The 15,803-nt window shown below is 40.8% G+C and overlaps 1 protein-coding gene across 5 annotated transcripts in view; it reads right to left on the reverse strand.

Annotated features, from left to right (window-relative positions):
* SMARCAL1 (SWI/SNF related, matrix associated, actin dependent regulator of chromatin, subfamily a like 1) overlaps window positions 1-15,803 on the reverse strand; it is a 42,077-nt gene that overhangs the window by 8,831 nt on the left and 17,443 nt on the right. For 4 of the 5 annotated variants that reach the window (XM_013960804.2, XM_013960808.2, XM_013960809.2 and 1 more), the window contains exons 9-10: window positions 14,841-14,906; window positions 5,743-5,883 (exon numbers count right to left, since the gene is read on the reverse strand). In XM_013960804.2, coding sequence (XP_013816258.2) covers window positions 5,743-5,883; window positions 14,841-14,906 — 207 coding nt within the window. The remainder of the gene's footprint in view (window positions 1-5,742; window positions 5,884-14,840; window positions 14,907-15,803) is intronic. The other variant, XM_013960807.2, reaches the window with a different exon arrangement.

Raw genomic sequence — 15,803 nt, forward strand, 5'->3', positions numbered from 1 at the left:
AGCTGGACAGGGCAAGAACCTGATTATCACTAGGAAATATAGGAAACACTTCCTCTTCAAAAAAACCTTTTCATTCTGAATGGACATGTGCTTAATACTGCCTTCAAAACAAAAACAATTGCCCTGTCTGAAAATAGATTTTAAAGGAAAAGGACTAGAGATGCTAAAAGGCCCAGGGTGGATTTCAATATTATTCTGGATTTACAAAAAGGTGCTCATGGACTATGGGATGGGGGATATGACTTTTGTCTAGCTGCTTCTCTGGAGTTTTATAATACAGCCTGGACAAAAATGGCAACAAGATAGAAGGATATAAATTAATCCCCCCAAAATGGGGAGGTAACGTGCAACTTCCCTTTCTCCTATCTACAGGTATTCAGGGAGGTGCAGAAAACAGAACTGGAGAGAAGGGGAGAAAGGTAGGGATCCCTACAGAGCACTGTGCCAGTGTCCATCCTCACATCACAGAAACATGTTTCTGCTCTCCACTTCTATATGCGGGCAGGCCTACAGAACTCAGTGCAGTTTTTTAAAAGAGATTTTAAGCAGAAAGAGACAAAAATCTTCTCTCACGCCACGAGGACAAACATCCTCAACCCAAATGCCTTCACAAAGACTTTATACTGGTCTGACATGCTCAGTAAATGCTGGATCAAAACTGACTGCTTTTCACTGCAACCTGTCTCTTGATCTGCTCCCTGACATACTCCATTTCTACTGCTATCGTGTTTGGCTCAGAGGTTTCCAACCCTTGCAAAACATAAATAATTTTTGGCTCCAAATATATCACTCAAAGCATTCTCTCTTCAAAGCATCATCACTTCAAAGCTCCTTCGAACAAACCCTTTATTTATTCCACCTTGAAGCACTCACTTCCATACCTGCCCTACACTCCAAGATTCTTTGCATAGACAGGATACATCTGTTCCATTAATCTTAGTTCATCACTTCTCCTTCTGGTAACCTCACAGCCTAAAACTTCTTCTCCAGGAAAGAATAACTAAGCTGACAACCAGCGGTACTAAAATTGTTACTTTCCCCAACCAAAACACCTCTCAACAACTTGTCTTTGGACAGGAGACCAATGAGGTCTTTTACACTGACTTAAAAGATAAAGGAATAGCTTCTTGCTGAAGTTTCACAAATAAGCATATAAAATAAAACTACAGTAAAACTGAAAAACAAGGATCAAAAAAAGATATCTTCCTCATAGTTCTAATTCTAAGCCTTATTTGCAGTGTCACCAAAAAAAGCCAAAAATACAAGCTTTGGTTTTGGAAATACAATCCAAAGTAACCCTTACACATGCATAAATACACATACATGCTCCTGAACTGCATAAAACAGAAATGTGAGGAGCCTCAGCACCAACTACTTTCATCTGCTGTTCCACTCCTATTACATCATATTAATTGCCAACACAGTTTTAACCTTAAAAATCCTTCATATATTTGTCTTCCCCAAGAGATACCTTCTACAACAGGTAGTTTGAAGTAAAATAGGGAAAAGCTCCAAAACATTCCTATGCCCTCCATCCTGCTGTAGAATGGAGAAGACAAAAAATAATTTATAACAACCAGGGGTTAGGAACATTACTGACTTTATTAACGGATAGTGCTTTGATGGAACAGGAAAGAGACCATGCTCTGAGACACAGAAAGAAGAGGAATCAAATGGGTCACAGACAATTGAGACCTCTCTGGTATTCAAAAGTGAATGTTCCTTCTTCTGACTGAGACATAACAGGAAAATCTGCAATGCTATTCCCATACTGTGCTGGTCGGAACCATGAACAACTTCAGATGCTGGCACCTAGAGCCACCACTGCAAGTCATTTGACTTAATCTATTCCTACACAATTATAGTACCTTCCAGTTATCTGTAGCTGGTTCATTCAAGCTAGAAACAATTCAAACCCTAGATACAAAGCTAGTCTGGGTCCTGCAGAGTTATGAATTTGGCTCTGGAAACAGCAGAATGGTATACAGCTAGAGGAAATAAGCCCATTCGGATCTAAGCCAAGCCCTTGAAAAGCCAGCATGGGTATTACTGCACTGCTTTTCTCTGATCCACGAAAAGCTGACTCAGAACTAGCTGGGCTTATTAGCTCTAGGTATGCTGCATGCAAGTTGACAGTGCTGAGCCACAGTCCCTGTGCCCTTTCTCTGCATTTCTTGAAACTCTGTAGAGTCAACAGATGCACAGAACCAGCTGGGATCTGGTGCTACACCCAGCCTAACAAGCCTTTGCCCACACTGCTCAGTGCTCCAGGTGCTAAGTAGCAGGGCCACTAGGCAGCCGAGCAAGACCTGCTATGGGGTCTGGACCACTCTCCCCGGTGTATCTCATTTTACTCATGCAGCCCACGTTTTTTCCACTTTCCAGTTGCATAATAGACAAATGATACATGTGTTTGTGTCCATGTAGTACAATTCATTTCAGAAGAGTAACATCATCATAACTGAAAGAACAGGGCACAGACAGAGCACATATACTACCTACTGTCATATTAAAAAGTATATAGAGGCACAATACCAACAGTATGTTCCAATTACCGTATTTCTTTTATGGTGACTGCATTGCTGAAGAATTTGCAAACAGGGAACATGCTCGTTCTGGGTTGTGCCTAGCTAGTGATTAAAAAAAGGTTGCTCTTGAAACTATTAAAATATATTTTAGTATATCCTACTGGGGGGGGGGAAGAGAAAAAAAGAGAGGGACGTTTATTTTGCCAAAATACACGTGACTTTGGTCCATAACATTCCAGAACAAATGGATCCAAATGTGATTTTCTTACCAAAGTGTTACAGCATCTTACATGAGTGAGTAAACTTATTACAGTGTTAGCAGAAGCTGCCAAATTCTTACAAATTCAGAGCATGTGCTCATACAGAAATTATTTAATATTTGCCAACATCAACCAGTTTGAAAAACAAATTCACAGCATGTATTTTGAGAAACAGACTCAAGCTATTTTGTAAATAACCAGGTGACATTTCAGTTGCTACATTTTTAAGAATAGAAATGCTGAGAGGTTGAACTGCAAACTGATAAACTTTTATTTTATATCTTTTCCAATCACATCTGCAAGATATTTGCAGTTTTCTGCCATGAAATCCATTCTTTTCAAATGGAAAGTTATCAGGATTTAGTTTTAAAATGAATGGTTCAGGTTTGTCAGTTTTTATTTAATCTTACAATGCAATCAGATTTATTAATACCAAAACATTTTTACATGGCACCTTTCATCCTGACAGATCTTCAAAAGCTTTACAAAACCTCTCTGATTCTGTGCAATACCGTTCCCTACAGCCACTTTCAGGACAGAGAGAAGAATCTATCTAAATAATGAAAGCAAAAGCACCACAACAGTTCCTCAGAGAGGAAGTAATTCTAACACCATCTCAGGTTAGAGCCATAAAAAGAAATATGAGGGAGATACTACAATCAAAATACCATTTTTATTCACTCTTAGCTGAGTGGATCTATGACAACCCAATATTCAGAAGTCCCTCTTTTTCTCCCCTCTAATCCTAGCCTCATCTCTGCATTTCCAGCAGTTCCTCTTCTCCAAATAACAAAATTACTTCTAAGTTCACTCTATCTTTTACTGACATTAACTGTAGCAAAATGTCCCAAGTGAGCACTGAGAAGACCAGTAACGTTCAACTGCCTGGTAGAGCTGGGTCAAACTGAGAAACAAAAATTGTACTAGCAACCCTGCAGAGGTTTTGAAGGGGAGCTGATACAGACCGTGACCTCCATGCTGACTTTCATTGTAGGCTGAAAACTCATTTATACAGAACACACTGCTACAACCTGGATTGTGCAGAACAATTTTATTTCTTTTATCCAATTCAACATCCTACCTGAGGTCCATATGCCTCGTAATTGAAGCAACAGCCAGTCATGCAGAACTTTACCCTCAAAGAGTTTATGAAACTCCAAACCTATTCAGACTCGCACATTGCAATTCAACCTTTCTTTTTACTGCAGAAAACCAGAGAGATTAAACTGCATCTCTTCATTTCCCTCTAGGAGGCATTCTGGACACTGCTCAGACAGGAATCTTTCAGCAAAGATAATGAAACTCAGTAGAACATGCAGCCCTCTCCCTCCTTCCCTCCCTCCCTCTGAGCTCTTCCTCCATATGATTCCTGCTACGAATGGAGACATAAGAAGTTTCTGTTTTCTGCTGGGAAAGCAGTGCTTTGCTAACATGAATGCTGTCACTTTCTAGAACTAAAGCTCTGTATCTGTGATTCTGCATGCTAAGTGACCTTACTTTGATCAATGGTATCAGTATATCAGTACTAAAGTCAATGAATTGCTCATGTATCTTGCACATCTGGATGTACATAGAATAGCACTAACCAGCTATGAAGGGAAAAGTGGGCACTTAGATGTAGGAAAAAGGGAACTTAGCAACTTCAGATGGGATTATTGTATAAATCTTCTTAATGGAAACTTGGCATGCATTAGCTACCATCAAAGAGGAAACTTGAGAAAATACAACACATAAAACCCCCACAAATAGACACAATTATTTTTTATAGAATACACTGATGATGATCAGGTTTTTTGTAAATATTTTTGAGTGTTTATGTGCTCCTTTGGCATTTCCAGCTATTATTGCAGTGAATTACTGCCTGATCTTATAGAAAACGAGGCACAAGAAGTGAAGTGGCTTACTCAAGAACAAAGTGGAGCAAGCCAAGTTTGTGCACTGAAGGCCCATGCTCACATTGCCAAGCCACTCTGTGCCACATGCTAATCACTACATGCTTGTCCTTGGCGGAGTTAGAGGGCAGGCCAGATTAGAGGGCTCTTGTTCCAAATCAGAACTCGGTTGTGACTTTGGTTCCCTTCTTTGTGTCTATGTAACCAACACAAAAGAACTCAGAGACTCAATGTACAACAGGCAGCAGCAAGAGCTCTGCTCCTAGCAGCATGTGTTCCAATGCACACAGCACTCTTAGAGATGGCAAATCCAACCACAGATGAACTACCCGTGTGTATAGAGCAAAGCAGAGATTTGCCATCATGGCTGCAACTTCTGGCTTCCTGCAAAGCTGAGATCTTGCAATGCCTGGACTCAGTGACTCTGCTAAAACTACAGCAGAGTAGCTGGCAGAGAGAAGAGAAGTTAATATATTTTAAAATTTTGTTGGGGACCATGTTCATGGCCTGAATTGGGAGAGGGTAGAATACAAAGATGGCCTAGAAGTCTTCAATTTTAACCTACCTGGAGGCATAAAATCCAAAATCCTAAGAGACAAAGGCCTTACATTGTTAAACAACTGCTCAAGCAGTCTAGAAACTGTTGTTTTAATCAATTAGCCCAATCCTGCAACTGCTCAAAGGGCCCACAGTGACTTTGCCCATTCAAAACACCCTAGAGGTAAGTTCTTCTTAGAACAGGCTCCTTCCCCCCAGCTATGACCAATTTGTCATGTAGCTTTTTACTTCAGTGTCCTTCCAGGGCAGATTTTGAAAAGAAGCTTAAGTGCCTCCATGTCTCAGGTCCACTGTTTGTTTGCAACACTAAGAGCTTCTCAGGTTGAGAGTTTTCAAAATGTTGTTGTGGAGTGAAAAGGAGACTTTTCACTTTTCTCAAAAAAGAACATGTAACATCAGACAGGGGAAGGAGAGGAAGGAATAGTCTCTGCTTCAGGGAAAACAAGCTGTTTGCAGAGCTGCAGTGTCCCTGACTGACACTTCCCCACCATCCCACTGAAGTACCTTCTTGGCATCACAGTAGCGGAGGCCAAAGGAATGGAACTGCGGGAAGAAGGCTGGCTGGACAGCCGCAATCTGTGTGTAGAGCTCAGCGGGCCGCGACATGGCAGGGGTTCCCGAAAGCAAGATCACTCTCCTAGCAGCCTGGGAAAGCAAAAATGGAACATCCTCATCATACAGCTTCTAACATAAGCAGCACCTGCTTAGAAGAAATCCCCTACCCCAAGAAAAAAAAAAAAAACAGAACCATTGCTCAAGCAGCCTAAAGGGAAGAATTTGTCACCTTCCAAAAACACTTCTGGCCTTCACTGTCTAAAGACACTCAAGGACAGTGCTTCAAACTTTTAAGAAGAGGGACAAACTATATTACTTCTTATTCATCATGCACATGCTGGAAGGGAAGGAGACATCTATTTTTATGACACTGCTTTGAGAATTTGTATTTACCCATCAGACATGTTAATATCTTATGCTTGGCTCAAGAATTCATTTGTCATCAAATGTCACTGGAATATGACACACACCCCTCTCAGGTACATCCTCACCTCCAGAATAAGTTCCCTTGTAATAAGCCTGCCACAGCAAGCCATGAACAAACCGTCTTGCTCACAAAAGCAGAAGGGATCTAGAAAAGCAGGATGTTTTTTCTTGCTTTTAGTTTTTTTTCTTTTCAAATTCTACTATCAAGGAAACAAAGACCATGCTGCCTGAAGCAGAGCCAGAAGATGCCCACCTGGCAGCCATGGTGGATGCTAGAACATGAGTTAATAAATAAGAATCGTGTAAGAAGATTGTAAACAATGCTTTGTATGGGAGATAGGAAGGAAGGCCGAAAAAAAAAAAAAAAAGAGAGAGAGATTATCTAAAGTAGGTGCTCCCAAAAATAAGTGGGAAAAGATTACATCATAGTACACAAAAAAGTCCAGGATGTATTTCTGCCCTCTTACCTCCAGTATTATATAATTCTATTATTAGAAGAGAGCTATGAATTTCTACTGCTGTAAATTCACATATAGTAGTTAAATTACACAAGCCTTGTAATTTCCTGCATGGTTTAATGCAGGATCATTAAAATAACAATGAGATTCTTGAGTGACATCTGTACCTACAGCTCATTCACGTTTAAATGAAAAAGAAAATGAAATTCTTTTATCATTTCACTGAGATCTACCAGTCACCCAAATCTATTCAGCTGATTCATTCACTCGCCAACCACATCTCATGGAAAAAAGAGTTCACAGATCAGCTACCGGAAATTAATTTCAGGATTCTTTATCAGATATTTATATATAGGCTGTAGTCAAAGTGGGACTTCCCTTCCCCCTCTGTCCAAGCAGATCAGAAGGAGATGTGGTCACCACCAGGATCAGGCAGTTCTCACAATTTTTTTTTTAAAAGCAGTATTTTTATTAAACCAAATAAGAAAAGAGGTCAAAACTTTCCAGGTGTGAGAAGGCAAGTGTTAGTTCACGCAAGACAAAGGTCCCTATGCTGATCAAAAAAGGGACAGGTCACAGAAGCTCAGAAGTTATCAGATCCCGTGAGAGAACAAAATGATAAAGCAGAAATAGGATCAGTTTTTAATATGAAGGTAACAGGAGTAAAACTGAGCAGAGCCTGGACAATATCCGGTGCTTTGCAGAAGTCTTTGAGAAGTTAACTGACACCACCCTGGAAAATCTTTTGAAAGGCAAGACAAGCCAGGTCCCCATTTGCAGAAAACCTCTGAATTAAACTTCTTCCTCCTGGACTAGCAGAAGGGCACTGCTAGGGGGAAGAAAAAAAAAAAAAAAAGTAAACATGGAGGTTACTTGACTACCTGCTCACACAGAAAGAGTAGACTAAGTTTAGGATGGAGTGATGGAGTAGGAGGGAACAGCACAGCTAGAATTTCAATTGGGAGAGCCAACAGAAAACAGCGACACTGGCATGAAGACAGGCACTGAGAGGCTGTGTATTGCCTCAGCTCCTGCCAGCATCCCCAGTCCTATGAACTGCTACCCCAAGAGTGGAGTGGAGACTCCTGAGAGTCACACCCCCATGAAGATTGATGGCTCTATTCACAGCACCATGCTCCTCACCATTCCCTGCCTCTGGTCCTAAAAGTCAGGGGGAATTCAGTCTCTGTGGCCCCAATGGGAAAAGCTCCACTTCAACTGAGGCTTTTAAGAGCAGTAAGACTAAAACTGGGCTGTGTTAGAGTCATGCAGTTAGAGGAAGACTGAATTCCCAAGGAAAAGAATTCAGTCTAACAACAACACAGACACCTGCTTAGTAGTAAGTGAACGAGTCAGCTCATTTCAAATAACCCTGGATCAAGCTAAAGCAAGCAACATTCACTCACAACTGACCAGGACACGCTAAATGCAATATAAAACTAATTGTGTTGAAATGTCTTATGCCATTTCCAAAGCTCCCCCACCCAGGAGCTACATGAGATCAGGTTGGAACACTGATTCCCCAGTAGTAAAAACAATTAGTCAGGGTCCTTGTTCTTTCCCCTATCCCTAAATAGGCACCGAAAGAGGGAATTATTTATACATTATTTGGATTCTAAACTTGTCCAGCTGCTGCTTCTCTATTCACAAATTATTTTTTTGAAGAGCTAGGGTAATTAACCACTGCAAGAATTTAACAAGGGTGTCTTCTATAATTAACCATTTTAAAAATCAAGATGTGAAGTTAAAACAAAAAACAAAACAAAACAAAAAATCTGACAGACACTAGCTCCACAAGAGCTGTGAATAACTCGAAAAAGAAACTAATTCCAGAAAAATCCTATGGAACATAGGTGGTCTGACTAGTTATTCCAGTGGTCCTTTTCAGTCTTAAAAATCCATGAAAGAAAGGAGCCCAAGAAAGTAAAACACTTCTAGGGAGACAAGGTTCCAAGTGTTGAAGACTTATTTGAATCCTGGATGAAAGAGACGGGTTTGGATCACATTCCTTTTGCTAGTGGCAACTCATTTTGAATAGATGCCAACAAAGATTTGCTCCTGCAGAGAAATCTCTGTTGATCACTGCTTATTCTTGTTTCCTCCTGAACCTTCTGTGGTGTCAGAAGTGACAGTTTACCCTCCTTCTTCCAAGGTTTGTAACAACAATATGGAACAGCAGCTGCAGAAAATAAGATCTCAGTGACCAGCAAGGACTTTCTAGCAAGAGCTGATCTGTCATCAACTGTTACATATTTCCACATAGAACCAACAGCAGCTCCCCGTTAGCATTTAGGCATGAAGTGTCATCTTCCCCAACAGCATACCTCTCCCTCATGTATCCCTGTGACTGTTCTTGCAGCTACTTTCTTGGGAGAGTACTTAAGAGAACTCAGACGATGATTTGATTACTGGAGACCTGTTTTGTAGCCCTCATTTACAGAGCAATGCAAGACAATTGTGGCATTGTAGCACTATATTTGCACACGCAATACATCAGCCAGACTTAATTCCCCAGCTGTGACAACATTTACAAAAGACACTTTTGAAAGTCAAAGAATAATTTATGAGGTGGTAACCCCCTAGTGACACTTACTTTAAGGTTAAAACCCAGCACCCAACTGATTCCAGGCGAGTGTGGGGGGGGGGAGTTATGCCACAAAGAAATAATTGAACATGCAAAGAGCCTCATTAACATACAATGACTCTCTCTGTTTTAAATGAATTTCACAGCATGAGCTCTGCCATATGCTAACAGACTGACACACTTATTTAAAAAAACATGGCTGGTTCAGGAGGAACAATTACTTGTGTCCCCAATTTTTGCTTACTCTGTCATTTTGAACTGCTTAGCATAAGAAGAACACACTATCCTGACAGATGAAAAATTTGAGAGTGACCGTTAAATAACAGAGAATCACTTGATGAAATGTAAGATTTGATAAAGGGAAGGGGTTGCAGCTGTTTTGGAAAGTCCATTTCTGCACTTGGGTGAGATAGTAACCTGCATTTCATAGCATGACCCTATAGTGGGCATGCCAAAAATATAAACATCTTTTTCACTTCTTAAGCAACACTCAAACACAGAATGTGTGTCCAGTGGTGATGATCACCTACAACTGGAGTAAGCTATATGACTTCCCTACTTCAAGAAGGAAGGGAAATTGGAAATTGAGAAGAGAGCTAAAGATGCAGCAGAGGCCTTGAGGGCCCACAGCTTCTCTGATTTCAGGACAAAGTTCCTTCTCTCAGTGGGTGACAATGAGCAAAGGCTTCTTTATCCAGTCCCTATGGAATTTTAATGCCTAAAGACAGCAGCTATTTGTTTTGCACTGGAAAGGGAGACATTTCTGTTTCCTCTTCACCTTCAGCATTGACCTATTTCCCTCTATTATTTTTGAGCATCTCTTTATTAAAACAAGCACGTTCAAAGAGTATCCAAGAAGGAATGCTTTAAATTTTTGTACTGTGTTGAAAATTCTTTTCCCCCGGGTTTATAAAACATTAATTTGTATTTTTTATTTTACTATTTTTTTTTTAATTTTAAATCAAAAAGTAATCTAGGACTAACATTTGTTTTGCTAGTCCTGGCATTGCTCTGTACGTAAGCTTCAAAGTTTCCTTTCCTTTTTTTATTTATTTTATATTTTGCAATGTTTTTCTCAATATTTAATAGTTTTTCCATGTTTAGATTTTTTTTTTCCAGTTACACAATGTATTTGGACTTCCATAATAGAAAGAGAGACCCTTAACCCTGCACACATCAGGACACGCATCATGCTATTTACCTGAACAGCAGCTCAAAAGGAATGCTCACATGAGTAATATTACCCAAATGCTGTGGAACAAAGCTCATACAGAGTACAATGGAAATAAGTCCATTTTATGCCACTGGAACCTTTGATTAGGTAATACTTTTATTTCTCAGTTTCTAACCCAGTTTTTCACTATAAACTTACTATAAGGCTTCCAAAATCTCATCCATGTTCCATTGGGACATTCCCCAGTTTCCATTGCCTTGTGATACTCCATGCAATTACAGAAGAACAAAGACCACGCAGCATTTTGGCTGGTCAAAGGATGTAGAATCCTTTTCACCCAAGTCCCCAGGATACCCCTCCACAGATCAGTGGAAAACTTAAACTTTGTTGTTTCTTCTTCATCTACTTCCCCTGGGGCTTTGCTGTTTTCTGAATACTGGTAGCACACATAATCCCTCTCCAATGCTCATGTCTGTGGGCCAGTCTAACCTTGGAGGAAAAAACAAAACTTGTACAAAAGCTGGAACACCACGACATCTTTTTGCCTCAGAGAGGGACGCGTAGGGCAGAGGCATAGGGAACAACTAGTACTGAGAGCAAGCCCAAGAGAACGTAGTTCCAATTATGAGACTGAAAAAAAACAGCAAGGTGACAAGTAGGTCCTATTATTGATTGTCACACCTCTGGATTAGGGATAGAGACAAGCCAGGCCTGACAATGGCAGCTCAGCTAAAGCCCAGCAACATGAGGCTATCCTCACTTTGACATGAATGAAAACAAGAAGAAAGGACCCCTCAACACAGTAACTTCTTTCCCCCTTGAGTACTATCAGAGATGCTGAAGCTGGGGACAGATCTCACACAGCTGTTGGCACAGACTGGTCGGCATGAAAGCTGGCTGAGTTTGAAAGCAGGATTTTTGCCACATGCCAAGACATCAAAGGACTGTTTTCTACTACAGCTTTCAATCCATCCACCTCCATATTTTTGGAGGGATGCACACAGGCTATGTACAAACTCCACCACCTGACTCGGCATAGGCAGATGAAGCATTCTCCTCCATATACAAGTCGGCACACCCACAAGTTTGCACATCCACAGGGAACTTGAAGGCAATAAGAAATCTTGCTGCTGCTATCTCAGATCACTCTACTGCACTGTTTGGGTAATGGTTAGTTCCTCCCCCCAAGTTTTGGTCAATAAAAATAATTGGGCACAACACATCTATATGCTTATTCTAAAGTGACGGTAATTTAGGGCAAGCTACCAAGTAGGGAACATGGCACCGCATACACACAGCCGTTATACAGACACATTAAAAAGTCTTTCTGATCACACTTCCCACTGTCCTCAGGCAAAACTTTCCCAAATCTCTGTCAGGTTAGCAGCAAAATCTGTCATAAAAAACATTGAGTGCTACGCAGAGAAAAAAAAGTTTGTTTTTTTGTTAAATATAAACAAAACGTCTAAGAGTTCCCAACTAACAGACTTAGACCACGTGTTTAACACGTGGCTCTGCTTGACAATGCCATACCGCACTTGCTCCACAATATACACAAGACAGCAGGAAAAGATGAATTATAACTGAGGGGTTAAAAATATCATTTCATTTTGAAAAATTATCAATGTCTTCAGATATTAAAGATTAAAGTTAGGCTTAAAATGCTGTAATCATGGGCTAAATATTTCAGTGATGGAAATTCAGCTTGGCTTTTTAGCAAGGCAGATTCAAAATTAATAAGCAAGTTAAGTCATCTTTATTATGAATTTATTGATTTAATCTGATAATTATGCAGTTCTGTCTAGACATCCATAACATTTCTTATATTTCAGTTAATATTCAAGTGGAGAAGCCACAGGAGCAGATTCTACCAAGATAAAAAGAGCCCATTAAGTACCAATGAAAGAGACACTATCAGGCTCAAACATTTCAATTTAGACCTGGCCAGTGTTGTTATGGACTCACAAGTCTTTGTAGCAACTAAGGACCAGAGATCACATTTCTTAGGGTTTTTTCTTTTGTTTCTCTCCCCATAAGCAGTTCAAGGCTAAGCTTTCATGCTCAGAAAACACATCACTACCTGCTATTCTAGAAAGCTACTGAAGCATCCCATGTGACATTTGGGTAGAGTTAAGGGGTGTCTCACAAAACTTGCATTACAGCAACCAAGGAGGCTTGAAGCCAGTAAGACCAGAGTCTTGAGTTGGCTCTGAATCTCCTAAGGCCTGGAGAGGATCAGGGCACAACAATGGCTTGATCAACCCCCCCCCCCCCCAAAGTCTTAATTTCACATGCATGGCTTTTATCAGTGAGGACCTGGAAAAATCAGAGCTCCTGTGACTTTAACCCCTTTAGGCACCTTACTTAACTTTCATTTCTTTAGGAGGTTGGGAACCTCACAGGAAGTACAACTAACTATGGCAATTTAAGAAAGTTTAAAGCAGATTAAGGCCAGCAACAGTTAAAAGTGGCAATGCCTGGAAGGTAGACACAGCTTCAGTCAGCTCTAGGGCACTGGTTACAGCATTGACATAGCTTCACATTGCAACCTTAAGGTAGGCACGTTGCTTCTGGCACATCAGGCCCTACTGAAGGGCTTGCCTTAGGACACAGCCTTATCTGGTATATTCTGAGCTCCTACCCTGTGCTCCTCTGTACTGCTCTAGTCCTTTTAATGAAAGAAAAGCAGAAGCAAGAATATTATCCTCAGGTCTCAAGCTTTTAGCAACAATTAACAGCAGCACATTTATCAATTGCTCTTATTCAACAATCTCAAAGTATCTTGTAAAATACTGAAATGCTCCCATTTTTACTATATTGACTATTTACTATACTGTCACACTGCCTTGCTAACTTGATACAGATGACACAGTACAGTTGTTAAATCTAACATTCAAGTAATGAAAACTCCTCATATCTTGGCTGTTCTTTCATATAAGAAAAGATTGCTGTGATGCCCTGTGCCAGTAGTGAGCACTACATCACTAGTAGTTGAGGACAAACCTGCCAAATGGCCTAGTTTCCTGGACATCTAATAGCAAATGCTCTTAAAAGGTTCCAGTCCTTTCCTACTGCATGCTTTTTACAGGTGAGAAAATGCATGGCGCAAACATGAAACTCTTAACACTTTCAAGAGACTGAAATTCAGTTTCAGAAGCATCAGCTGTCAATTCTGTATGACCAGTGATGTGACAGTAAAAAAACTGTAAATTCTCACTAGGTTCATAAAGGTGATTAACCTCCACTAAATAGGATCCCATCCTTTACTCTCTTATATCTTGTAGCCCGCAAATAATTTTGGCAAGATGATTCTTACAAAACTACACGTAGAAAACAATGAGGCCACTTTCTGAGTATTCTGCAGTGAGATGAAGTTGCTACTTTCCACTGTTTTAGGACATATATCCCCGGTATTGTACTTCAAATTGCTCATAAAATTGGGCCTCCTACTCAGTTTCCAAACATTAGAAGCCTGAAGCATTTCCAAAGCCAACAGAGGACAAGCATCAGGCCTTTAAATAGAATGATGAAGTTATCATTACAAAGACAACAACCTTTGGCTTACCATTAACAATCTCCCAAATAAAAGTTGGTTGTTATAAAGCCATCACAGATCTTCTCTTTTAAGCACACTTACTGTCATTTGCTGAAAAAGAACTGGATTTATCTTGTTCTAAGGTACAAAATCTGCTGTGTCTAGAAACTAGAGGTAACTTTAATCTGCCAGAGACTACCAAGGGGACAGTCTGATTCTTTGATCCTCAGATGTCAGGCAGATATTAAAATTTTTTACGTTTCTCCCACCATCACATACTTCAATATCACCTCCCTTCTGTGGGCCACTTGTCTTGCTGCCCCCACTTCCTCCCTCAGTGCTGTACATTTAGGCAGCAGGAGCACTCCTGAACCCCAGCCACACATGTACATTGGAAGCTTGCAGTAACACAGCAGAGCCCAAGCCCAAAGCCACAGAAGGAACCCAGGTACTTTGATATACAGCAGCAATTTGAGGGCCACGAAGTATTGCATATAATTGATGATGATTACTTACTTTAAATAAGCTGCACTGATACTACTATATTGTTTGTACTCTCCATGAATACATTCAGTGAGTTTTGGCATTTCCTTTTCCCCAGGGGAAACTGAATTCCCAGCACCATAAAACAAGTCAGTGGCAGTATCAGGATTAGATCAAAGGAGCTTCTGGATCTCTTTTGTTGGGCCTCACTATCAAACATTCGTATGGAAAGAGGCAGCTAAGCCAGAAACAAATTCTACTCTTTGATCAATAGTGCTACTTGGATTTTCAGTGGCACAACAGCAGATGTGAGCTGCTGACACCTAAACCTGGTGTACAGAGCCTTTAGAAATGAACTGCTGAAGGTCTGGCACACAGCACACGCACCTTGAGAAGAGGCATGGCAGCTCGGCATCGTGCAGTTTTTACGTTCTTTAGGAAATGAGATTCATCCTGAAACAAAACAGGCACAAAAATGAAGAGAATTCTGAGCCACAGTCCAGCTCCTGGATAAAGAACAAATTCCCAGCATCCTTGTCTATCTAATATTACAAGGCTATCATCATAGAGGAGGTTTCAAGCGCTGGGATGGTCACATCAAATTCTAAACATGAAGACAGCAAGGGGAGCAGCAGACTTCCTGCACTAAAATCCACAGCTGCGAGCAAATGGAATGGAAATCAAACCTTAAAGTCATGAATCTCAAACAATCACAGCAAGTGAGTAGAGGGGGGAGGAGAGGGGAGGAGAAAGAAAAACACTGTTTCCACCACTGATATTCATTTGCCACTATGTGACCTTTAAATGCAGCAAACACAGGAGGCCTACACACTGCCACTTCCCTAAATGAAAGGGTTAATGAAAAACACAAGGAAAAGAGAAATCTAATTAGGATCCAACTGTTTTGCTGATAGGGCTCACCAGGTGGATAATAGCCTCCTACTTGGGACATCACCCCCAAATAGGCTCCATTTCTACTGCTATAGCTAGGCAGAACTTAGACACAAAAGTAATCGGCACCCTCCAAGGGTACATTCTCATCTTGCCACGTGTGGATGAGCAAGCAACCATGCATGCAAGACAGTGCAACTGCTTAGCCTCCCAGGCACAGCTTTCTCCCTCCCACTTAACAAAGAAGCTACATTAATGGCCCCAGCAGCAAAAGAAGATTGGAAGAAAAAGCAAGGAAGCACAACACTCAGTAGGACTATTCTCATCTGTAAAAACTGGGTCCAAATCTGAACATACAAACACACGGAGGGAACATCTGTCAGCTCAGGGCTGGTTAAAGGTACCAGAGCAACAGTCCAAGAGCCCAAGCCTCTCCACCCCAAACAGCAGCACACACAA

This window comes from Apteryx mantelli, chromosome 6, assembly GCF_036417845.1.
Source record: "Apteryx mantelli isolate bAptMan1 chromosome 6, bAptMan1.hap1, whole genome shotgun sequence".
Taxonomy (NCBI): Eukaryota; Metazoa; Chordata; class Aves; order Apterygiformes; family Apterygidae; genus Apteryx; species Apteryx mantelli.